At 38.6% G+C, this 12,089-nt stretch overlaps 1 protein-coding gene across 5 annotated transcripts in view; it reads left to right on the top strand.

Annotated features, from left to right (window-relative positions):
• The window catches only part of MDM2 (MDM2 proto-oncogene), a 39,236-nt gene extending 32,863 nt beyond the window's left edge, over nt 1-6,373 (top strand). For all 5 annotated transcript variants that reach the window (XM_088452495.1, XM_088452489.1, XM_088452491.1 and 2 more), the window contains exons 10-11: nt 2,022-2,099; nt 4,699-6,373. In XM_088452495.1, coding sequence (XP_088308621.1) covers nt 2,022-2,099; nt 4,699-5,259 — 639 coding nt within the window. In that variant the 3' untranslated portion in view covers nt 5,260-6,373. The remainder of the gene's footprint in view (nt 1-2,021; nt 2,100-4,698) is intronic.
• Nucleotides 6,374-12,089: the final 5,716 nt, after the last annotated feature.

The following is a 12,089-nucleotide window of genomic DNA, read 5'->3' as shown; positions in this document are numbered from 1 at the left end:
ATTCTGTCAATGTCCCAATACTTATGCACCTGACTGTAAGTACCCAGATTAACTTTTTTTTTTAGGGGTACTAGTACATCCCTATAGTGATCCCCTATGTTAGTGCAGCTTTTTGCGGGGTACAGGCTGTTTTCCCCATTTTTGACAGTACTTTTCGCTAGCTCCGAATTCGCCGGTGCCATTTTCGGCAATTTGAAATTGATAAGCGGGGACGCGCGCGCGAAACTTTTACGCATTGAAAACCAGTGATGACGGCGAAAACCTCGCCAGGCGAAAGGTTTTCGACTTTTCGCACCTTATTGAATATTCCCCTAAGTATTTACCATAGATATTTCTTAAATGCAGTAGCATTCGTATTGGAACAATTTATTCAAAGGTCTGACCATTCACCAGCAAGATGGAGATTTTTTAAAATTATTAGCTGGTGTGTTTCACTTCCATAATGGATATCTTAGTTGCTTCTAAAGTCAGTAGCTTGGTTGTTCTAATATCAAGATGCTTTTTCAACCTATAGCCCTGCAGTGCTCAAGCAAATTTCTGTACAATGTAGTATGCCGTTCATTTTTTGTCATCTCTCTGCAAGTTATCAGAACTGATTGTTCATTTCCCCTTAGCCAGTTTCTTCAAACACGCACTTTATGAAGTATATTTGAACACGTATTGGTGTGTAACTTACTTTGCTTATAGTTAGTTTATTTTCAAAGTCTTTTGCACGGAATATTAACCCAATTCACTTCTTTGTTTGTGGCCGGTCTCTTTCCATATTTTATACACGTGGAACACATTATTCCATGATGTTTTACCAACAGCCACTGAAATGTTTTAAAGCACTCACTGTTTACTCTTGATATGTGATGTTTAACAAAAACATTTTTCATGCGAAACAGACTGCGATTTAGAAGATGGACCAGCCTCATCTGCAGTGTCCTTGTTGGGAAATCTCTGGCTCTGTTGTGTTCTTGCTTTCATTTTTCTTAAAGAAACTTGGGATTGTTGTTTTCTGATTTAAAGTCCTACTCATTATGGGTAACAGCTGGCTGAACACAGATATATATTTTAACAGCACCCAGATACAGCCCAATTGCATTTTGGACACCGTGGCATTTTATTTTTAACAGCACCCACCTTCTGCTTTACTTGCTGGCGTACACAGAAGGCCCAGTAACAAAGACGTGGCCTCTGACCAGCAGAGAGTGGACACAGGAGGACCACGGTCTTCACTGTTCACCGGCAACTGTTCCCGTCGGCAACCGCGCCCTTCCTTTTTCTGCTGGGGGTGGGTGGTATTTTTTGCTCTCCAGTCTAATGCCACCGGGCACTGTGATGTTTCTATATGAAACATCAGTGCAGCGCCATGTCACAGTACTGGGTGGCAGGGGATATTTGCCAGGCAGACTGCCCCAGAAATAAAATTTGGGGCGAACACTAAGCAGATAACATTGCAGGCATTGTAATAATTGTACAAAGGCATCAGGTTACTGGATTCATAGTTGAAGTATTATGTATATGAATCGGTTGTATTGTGAATTGTTTCACTTGATGTAGTTATTTAGTGTTGCTGGAATTCATTCAGACAGGGTAGTACGTTTATAGCTGTAAATAAATATAAATATATATATATATATATATATATATATATATTCTACTGAACAATTACTTTTATTATAGATTTTATTAAGCCCAAAATGTTTTCTAAACTAGTGCTGCCATTGGAGATGATTTAATAAAACAGCAGTTACTTGTCCATGGTACTCCACTATTTAATATAGTTTATTCACTCTTTAACCTGTTTTGTAGGAGACTAAATGACAAATTAAATATATGCAATAAATGTAGTTGTTCTTAGATTCACTTTGCGACTTCACTGTATCGTTGATTTTTTAAAATTACAATATTTTGGATTCTTTAAAAGTTTCATGTTCCTGTTTTTACAAAGCCATTTTGTATTGATTATGAATGATTTTATATGAATACCATTGTCTTTATTTGCAAATGTAATTTCTTGCATTCTGTAAACCTAGGTGTATCAAGTGACTATATACCAAGCTGAGGATACCGACGCGGACTCCTTTGATGAAGATACTGAAATTTCTGAAGCTGTAAGTAATTTTGTGCAGAATGAGTTCTGAGTCATGAACAATAGAGCGATATAATCAAGCCCTCAGTGTGCTAAATGTATACAACTTGTACAAAATATACTGCTCCTCCCTCCTGTATGATCCTAGCCAGCAATGAATCTAGCAAAATAAACATTAGACAACACACCAGACCACACAACACAACATATTGCTTAAACTCATAGTTTAAGTAATATGATACCAAAATTGGGCTATTAATGGTAAGTATTGTGCATACGTCAATATAAAATAAGCGGGCTTGTCTGAATTGCTTAAATTATGGTGTAATCCTCTTTTAGGATTCCTTTTTCTAAGATGTTTAAACTGTAAATGTAATATAGCCAATATAAAAACTTGACAGTTAGTACATCAATGCGATGGATAAGTCCAAATAAATCCTGTGGAAGAAATTTTAGATGGAGTATTCGCTGCAGACTGTACTCATAGAGTAGGAGTTTCAAGTGGCAGACATTTCTCCTAGGTTAGGGTGTCAGCACAGGTATACAGGATCATCCAACTTGTTTTTCGTTTGGATGCCTGTACCATGAAGGGTTCACAAATATAAACACTTCTCCTGCGCTCATAAATAGAACTATAAATAAAATGGCTCAAATTTATAGTTGTAAAGTCTCTTGGAGATGACTGAGACCTGCTCCTCATGGACCAGTCTCTGCCACAGCGGATCTGATGCAAAATTACAAATACCAAGAGGGAGCTTCTAGTATAATACATTTTAAAGATCAATTAAATTACATTACCTAGGTTTTTTTCCGTACATCAAAAAAATCTTTGTATATAGTTTATCTGGATGTTTTAAGGTTCTGCTTCCCACTTTTGAGAGCAACCTTCAGACTCCAGTAATAGGTATTTCTCTTTATGGTTTTCTCCACAATTCTAAATGGTCTTACAAGGAGACCTTTCCACCAAAGACACCCAAGAAACAAGGCCGAAGGCTATTCATTATGTAGTACACTTGAAGTGCCAAAAGTCACGGGATAGCAGTATGTAATGGTACTGTGACTTGGAAACGCCCAGACCTGCATCAGTTGTAATCTGACATCTCGTGAGTTCGTTTGAATATGGCAAGACAATGTGAATTATCGGAGTTCAAATGGGGAATGATAATGGGTGGCCAACGGAAATGGGACATTCTATTTCTGAAGTTGTGCGAACATCGAGCATTCCTCGATCTACGGTGTCACGTGTGAACCGGGAATACCTCATGAAAGGCATTACCACTCACCGTGGACATTACAGTGGCCAACCATGGGTGCTTAATGGTTGTGACCAGCTGGTTTTGGCCAGAATTCTCTGTGGTAACAGACGAGTGACGCTGGCTCATATCACATCCACAATCATTGCAGGAGGTACCAGATGCATATCCAGCAGGTCAGTGCAGCATTTTTTAGCTGACATGGGAGCAGAAGACCCACAAGAGTGCCCCTGTTCACACTACAACACTGAACATGGTGCTCACCTGAGCTTATGACAGCACTAATTGAACACCGGAGGACTGGCAACGTGGTGTGGTCCGATGAGTCTTGGTTTTAATTGTTTTCGAGCTGATGGTAGGGTTTGGATGTGGCAAAGACCCCATGAAGCCATGGACTCCAGTTATCAACAAGGTACCGTGCAGGCTGGTGAAGGTTCCATAACACTGTGGCGTGTGTTCATGTGGCATGGTTTGGGTCCGCTGACCCGTCTGAACATGTCATTGACTGGTAACCGCTACGTTGCATTGCTTGATGACCATTTGCAGGACTTCATGTACCCCCACAATTATGGAATATTCCATCAGGATAATGCACCATGTCATCTGTCCCAAGTTGTCTGCAATTAGAGAAGTATTCTGGAGAGTTCTGTTGAATGGTGTGGCCACCATGTTCGCCCGACATGAACCCAATCGAACATTTATGGTGGTGGAGAGGTCCATTTGTACCCATGATCTTGCACCTACAAATATGAGGGAGCTGAGGGAAGCGATCCAGACTGCATGGGTCAACCTCTCTCCAGAGGTCTTCTGTCCACTTCTAGAATCCAATGCACTTTGCTGGGCCATAACTGACCACCAGTCGCGACAGATGTTAATGGGAAGTTCACAATCTCCCTCTCCGTGTTGAGCTCTTAGTTGGCCTGTGTGTCATTTATGGTAGTACAACTACCGCCACCCACCACTTTTCGTTATAAACAAATTCTTCAGGGGTGTTTCATGCTGTAAAGGTAGTATTTGTCAGTATGCTCTCATTCTTTCACGTGTTTCAGCAGGTGGAAGAAAGAAAGTATGCTTCAACATCTTAATTTTGAATTGTGGAGAAAACCATAGTAAGAATATCTATATCCGATTCCCTAAACTCCACTCTGAAATGAGAAACGGACCATTCAGATAGCTATATACAAAGAACTGTTGATGTATGCAAAATGCCTATCTTATACTTCATTTAATTGAGCTTTAAAACCTACTACACTATAAGCGCCCTTTTGGTGTTTGTAGTGTGTGTGTGTGTACACACATATATAAATGATGTGTGTCTGTGTTCCTTTTGCCTTTGTGATGAATTCCATGTTTTACCTGTCATTCCAGGATTATTGGAAGTGTTTGCAATGTGATGAATTGAACCCACCTATTCCAAGATACTGTCACAGATGTTGGTCTCTTCGTGAAGACTGGCTTCCTGACCAAAAGGAAACAAGTTCTCGATCTTCGAAGAGAAAAGAGATGGAAGATACACAGGAAGATGAAGGCATTGATGTACCCGATGGGAAAAAAGCAAAACTGACAGATTTACAAGATTCAGTTCTCTCAAAGAAGGAGGACGCTGGAATACAAAGCTTAGAGTCCCAGGAGGTGGAGGACTTTTCTCAGCCTTCCACGTCTGGTAGTACTGCTTCCTGCAGTCAGGAGTACAGAGAGACTGAGCAGGAACAGGCTCAGCAGGAAAATACAGAACGAGGCCTGCCTCTTTCAGCTGTTGAACCTTGTGTCATTTGTCAGACCAGGCCGAAGAATGGATGTATTGTCCATGGCAGAACAGGGCATCTCATGGCATGCTTTACCTGTGCCAAAAAGCTTAAGAAAAGGAACAAGCCTTGCCCTGTCTGCAGACAGCCAATTCAAATGATCGTATTAACCTATTTCAGCTAAAGAGTAATCCATACTCCAAGGATTTACTGAGGTTGCAAAAAGGACAATAGTAACCTATAATAATAGCTCTGATGCATCTCTAAATATATATATTTTTTTGCATATGGTGGGAAAAGTTACTATTAAAATGCAAAACCCTTTTACTCTAAACTGCAATGGGCACACTTTAGCAATGGTTTAATGAAGTTGTTTATTTAAGTGTTTGCAAAAATATAACATGTTTAAAATCATCTAGTACAGCGGGCGGGACAGTGTTTCATTGTTTAGGTTTCTTTTCTTTTATTTTTCACTTTGTAGCAGACGTTTACATAATGAAATAATGCACCTGTCATGTACAAATGACCAGATAGAGTAATGGAAGAGCATAATTACATGAAGTGCTTTTCTCATTTATACGCAGTGTATCTGTTGTCTGCACAGCTTCATGAAGCGCTCTGCGGGATTGTAAAGCTGGGTACACACTAAACGACAGGTGTACCCAGCGATGCAACACATGACCCTCCCCCGCATAGTGCTGCATGGGATCATCAGCCACATCGTCTAATTTGATTGCATGTACAAAAGATCAGGTGATGCGGCTGACGACCCCACGGGAGCGCGCACTACACGATATTAATGATTTGTCATTCTGATGCATCGCAATCTGCCAAATCGTTAACAATATTGTGTAGTGTGTACCCAGCTTATATCTCTTTAGCAGAAATTGTGATGACACTGGTGGTTCTATAGTCCTTTATTTACCTATAAGCAGTGTGACTATAAAGGCTGCTTAATCTGAAAAGAAAAACTATTCATAACCTTCAAACACTTCCGGGATTTTATTTCCAATATTTTAATTTCTGATAAGACTGTGAGGATGGGGGTAGCATTTTTCCGCTGCACAATGGACACTCTGTGTAAGGACTGAAGGGAATCTTTCTGGTAATGAAGAATGATGGCATGCACTTTTTATGTAAGTAGAAGCACATGCAGTTTCAATCTTGTGCGCTTGCAGGAAATGTTCCAAATGTACTTATTAATGTCACTGGAGGTCTTTACATATGTGAACGACTTGTATGTTCAGCAGGTAGAGTTTTGTGCCGCATGAGTATAAAGACTTGTGAAGTACATTAAATCTAGAGTTGGCCTATGTGGATATGTATACGCCTGTATGCTCCATAGTTGGATGGCTATGCAGAAAGCTTATGGTGAAAAATGGAATCTAGCATATCTATAACTGTCTGCTGTGCAGAACACTAATGACTTTAGTGCCTTGTTTGCCCTTTTTGTTGCTAATTGTGAATTCACTGATCTCTTGATTTTTTTTTAAATGTTGTCTTAATGCTAGGGCTCAATATTGTACTCTGGTAATACTCCAATCCTAGTCCATAGTGTAATTTATTACTGAAAGTTTCTATGAACTAATGGTACTGCTCACATCGTGTTATACAGTCTGTATATGGATGGATGATGAAATGTCTTGGCTACCTCTGCCTCTGTTTATATCTAATGCTGCAATGTTGCATTATTGAGACTGAAGCATATATGTTTTCTTATATTTAAGTGAATATTGTATTTCATTTAAGGTAGTTCATATGGATATTGATATTTAATCTAGTTTCTTTTCACGTTTCTGGGCAAGTACTGGATATCCTTTTGTAATTGATATTACTCTTCTGTTAAGGCTTCCACCTGATGATAACTGACACATTAGACCGGAGTAACAGGACAACAGAAATGTTCAATATTTGCTGGCTGGCAGAATAACCAATCACATAGCAATGTGCAGTCACACAGAAAACAAACCTTTATTGCCTGAGGTTTGGTTTTGTTTATAATCTTAGATATGACTGCTTATTTGCTCAAAAATCTGTGGCACATTGCCTTCAACTCCCCAATACCATAAGGCACAGATCGCTGGAGCTGAATTTAACATTTGTTATAGGTTTTATTTTTGTTTAATAACCAGCATCATTATTTTATTTATTATCTGTTTGTTTTATCAAATATTCTCTGATTTTGAGATTTTTTTTTTGGTCACTCTTAAACTTGGCTCCCAGTGTTCTGTTATATCCCCTTTCTCATTTGCTTGTTATTTTGTTGCTGTATTTGAATACTTTTTGTTTGCAATTAATATATATTCTATCAAATGTAAAAAGCTCTTTGGAAGTGCAGTCTTTCATTTTATGATCACCATCCCACAGTAATATGAACTGCTTTGCTAATTCTCTCCTTATCATTTTCCTTTTTTCTAAGTCGTCTGTTTATCCATATGTATACTTATTAAACAAATAAATAAAAAAAAGGGACAGTTAAAGATTTTTGCAAAAAAAGGGATTCTAATTAGTAGCACAGTAGTGCTATGGGTTTGCTTGCTGCCTCACAGCACTGAGGCCTTAGGTTCAATTTCCTCAAGACCCTAATGATGTGCAGTTTGTTTTCTTGGGTTTCCACCCACGATCCAAAAACATACTGGTAGGTTATTAGGCTTCTGACAAAAAAATAACATCTGTGTGTATCTATATATGAGGATCAAATGTATATACACTCTCCGCACAAAATTGTTTATTTAACAAAATGGTTCATCCATTGATTAGCACTATTATTATAATCCAGCCATAGCAATATCAATGTTTAGATTCAAGTAGAATCTTTGTGAAGACAGGCTTTACGTAATCCGCTTTACAACCCAAGTTCAGTAAAACATCTCAGATTGAAAGCTCTTTAGAACTGGAGCCACAACCTCCCGGATTTCCTCAGGGACATTCTTTTTGAACTCCCGGCTGTGTTCAATAAGACGCTTATGGGAGTGCTCCCTTTCTTCCTGCCGAGCAGTCAGCTCCGATGCAAGAGTTTAGTTCTTTCTGCAACCACTGCAGATCAAACCTCCAATATTGAAACATTGTGTTTGTGTGTGTGTGTGTGTGTGTGTGTGTATTTATATATACACATACAGGTTGAGTCTCCCATATCCAAATATTCCGAAATACGGAATTATTTTGGCATGACTGAGATAATGTTACCTTTGTTTTTTGATGGTTCAATGTACACAAACTTTATCTAAGGCACAAATTATTAAAATATTGAATAAATTACCTGCAGGCTGTGTATATGAAACATTAATGAATTTCATTTCTGTACACAAACTTTGCGTGAGCCACAAAATTATTGAAAATATAGTATAAAATTACCTGCAGGCTGTGTGTATAAAGTGCATAGAACACATAAATGCATTCTGTGTGTATATTTGGGTCCCATTCATTAGATATTTTGTTTATGGTATGCATATATTCTAAAATACGGAATATTCCGTTATCCAAAATACCCCTGGTCCTAAGCACTTTGGACATTGGAGACTCAACCTGTATATATTAGTGTCTGTGCATATACATGTGTGTGAATGTGAACATGCTGGCATGTGCAGAAATATATATATATATATATATATATATATATATATATATATATATATATATATAATTTCAATATTAACATTTCAACAATGTCTACATCATAACCCTTGACATTGTGATGTCAGCACTATGACTACATCCCGTTCCTTATATAATATACATATTCCATCATGAGCTTACAATCTTTCTTTCCTACCACATGTTATGTAACAATTTTCAGAAAATTACTTATTTTTGAATTGATGATGGTGTTATGACCTAGTGATCATAGTAACAATGTTATCTTATATGTTTGTAGCCTATTTTCTATGTCTTTTGTGGATAAAAGTGCTATGTCCCATTCTTAAATCAGTTTATACTAGATAATTTTTAATTTTATATATTGCAGTTTCTTCTAAACGTAACATAACGCCTTCTTCATCCACTCGCCTCTTCATATACACACACAGACCTATATACAGATGTGTCCTGCTACATCTTTGCCGATCGCACTACAAACATGCTCGCGCATCACGCCATGCGATTACCTGCAGCAGCATATGCTACAGTGCGCACTGCGATAGCACCATGCATTCGTGCGAACGCAGTGCGTGTATCCGCTTGCAGGCACACGCCTCGTGCCATGCGTTGCGTGATTTGCTGCGTACGCAGCAAAGATATAGCAGGAAAAATCTGTCTTTGTGACTGTACATGTGGTAGGAAATATAGATTGTAAGCTCATGATAGAATGTGTATACTATATAAAGAATGGGATGTAGTCATAATGTCAAGAGTTACTGTATGATGTAGACATTGTTGAAATGTTAACATGGAACATGTCGGCATGTGCAGAATATCAACATGTTCCCAATGCCAACATCTGAAATGTAGGGGGAGAAATAGGGTTAGGATTAGCGATACTCCCCGCCGGAAGCGCTGCAGGAACTGCCAGAAGTCGTCATTACGCCACAATATTAGTGTTGAACCTATAATAATTTAAATCTTTCCCATCTGGCCCTGCCTAGAGCGTCGCAACCTAAATTCTGTACCACACTTACACTATGGTTCAATTTTTGTCAGCAGCTAATTAACCTACAAGCATGTTTTCTGGATGTATGAGGAGACTGGAGACACCCACACAAATACATGGCCAAAATGTAAACACACCGATAGTGGGGTTGAACCTTTAGTCTTAGTTCTGTAAGGCTGCAATGGTTACACCTGTGCCAGTTGTAGCTTTGCTGCCCCCTCAATATTTTCAGGCAATGTAGTTAATATATTACAACACACATTTGCAGAATGTATGCAAGTATGTGTGTTCATGTGTCATTAACTGGCAATATTCATTAATGGACAAAACATTTTGACATGTTAATGTGGAGGTTCTGTTGAGTACTGTATGAAAGCCAGTTGCTTACCCCCCCCATGTGATATTAGTTTATGATATTAATGTAACTCCACAATTAAAGATAATTAGTGACATTTCTTTCCCCTCCTCTAAATATTTCCTGCTGTTGATTTATGTCATGATTATTTTAAATACAATTGCTCAAAATGATATTCTCTTACATACATTTAATTATTATTTCATGCTGTGTGTTTTTAGTATTTATTTCAGGCTTCCATCTCTTGTAGTTCAGCTCCAACAATGCTTGCTGTATGACCCTACACACTGATGCAGAGAGTAAAATCAGACATGATGGCCGAGTTAGTACTTTCACCTCTTAGCACCTTTTTTTGCACTGTGAAATATTTCCCAGTTGTAAGAGACAATTGTGGGCGATTCAATTGCTTTTTTTTAGGTGTGATAATTAATGAGCCCCCAGTGTTGCAATTCAATTGTTCTGGTCACTCACTAATTGTCACCCTCTTCTCCCAGAGTTTAGCCGTGTAAAACGGCTAAACCCATCTAAAGTTAGCACGCTCTAACCAGGGGGTTTCTCACACATTTCTGCTCGATCCCTCCTGGGGGTGCGAGTACAAATGCCGGCGCCAGTGGCTATTGCGCCCTGATGGAGCAACAATTGAATTGCTCCGTCGGGCGACTTAAAAAAAAAATGGCGGCAAAACATTTGAATCGCCCCCAATGTGTACATTTTCACTCTCTGTTTAAAACATCTAACTAAATACACTGTATATAGTTCAAACATTATGAATTATTTAAGATTATTAAAATATTTAATTCTAACCCTGCGTTTTTTCCTCTATACATATTTACAGTAACTTGTGGAAAATGATGCATGTTTAGTTGGGAAATATGTGTGTGTGTGTGTGTGATATATATGTACATTACTCATCCAGCAGGTGCAGCACTCTAGTACTTGAAAAACTTCTTTATACAATAAACAGCAATGTTTTCAGTGCCTGATGATGCATGCTGTTTTATCCCTATGGCTAGTTTCACACTTGCTGGTTTTGTTTTGCCGGGTGTGAAATATAGTTAAGCAGGTGAGTCCTTTCACATGGCACGGTTGCCGTGTTGCAGCCGGGAATATCAACTGGAAGGATGGCTGCCGGGCCGTCCCTGCACGCCAGTGGTGTATAGGAAACAATGTTTCCTTCCACACACCGGCCGGCTTGTGCGGACAAAACCGGCAAGTATGAAACTAGCCTAGGTCTATTGCCATTATTATTTTTTGTTAATATAAAATATATTTACACACAAAAGAAACATGTCTTGTAAAGGTCACACAGGTCATGTCAAACATTTTTCCAAAGAGATACTGCCAAAAAACTCTTGGCTGTACTGACAATCATTAGGTCATATAGTCACGGCTGAGGTTAATTAGAAGCAAAACATCTAATTAACCTCAGTAATCCTCATGAATTCAGACAGATGATTACCCTTTACCCAGTATTGTAAGGCAGTATTTAGCAAAAGCGCTATTACAGTGCAAACGGTATACACCTTCTCTACTTTGAAACCACCTTCCAATATACCTTAAGCAGTTTAAATAACTACAACAATATGAACACTTACACAGAAAAAACAAGATACCATATTCTCTCCATACTCGGAAAACATCAGTGAAGGAGAGCTAATAGAGGACAATGAGTGCTTTCTCTTCCCCAGGCTACAAGGAAGGCTCATAACTGAGGTAACAGCTGGTGGGATCAAGCCACTGTGAAAAACTATATAGGATTCCAAAGAGAACTATACTATGCAAATGACCCACCTTCTCTGCAAGCAACACAAATTTTGAGGGGGAAAAAAATTAAACATTTTGGACAACTGTTCCTACCGAGCAAATGGTACCCATTATCAAAGTATGTAGACTGACAGATACGGAAATCACAGCATCCAAGAAATATTGCAATCAATAGAACATTTAATAGACTCAAAATCTAGATAAGTTATCACAGCATAAGCTATACAAAATTCAGGATACAACTATATCAACCAAACAGAATTGTACAGAGATTATGGAAACACTCGTAAAACATGGAGGAAACAGAACA

The sequence above is a fragment of the Taudactylus pleione genome, unplaced genomic scaffold (assembly GCF_031769625.1).
Source record: "Taudactylus pleione unplaced genomic scaffold, aTauple2 ptg000038l, whole genome shotgun sequence".
NCBI classification, from domain to species: Eukaryota; Metazoa; Chordata; class Amphibia; order Anura; family Myobatrachidae; genus Taudactylus; species Taudactylus pleione.
The sequence above is the reverse complement of the archived record's forward strand: the minus strand, read 5'-3'. Positions and strand labels throughout refer to the sequence as shown.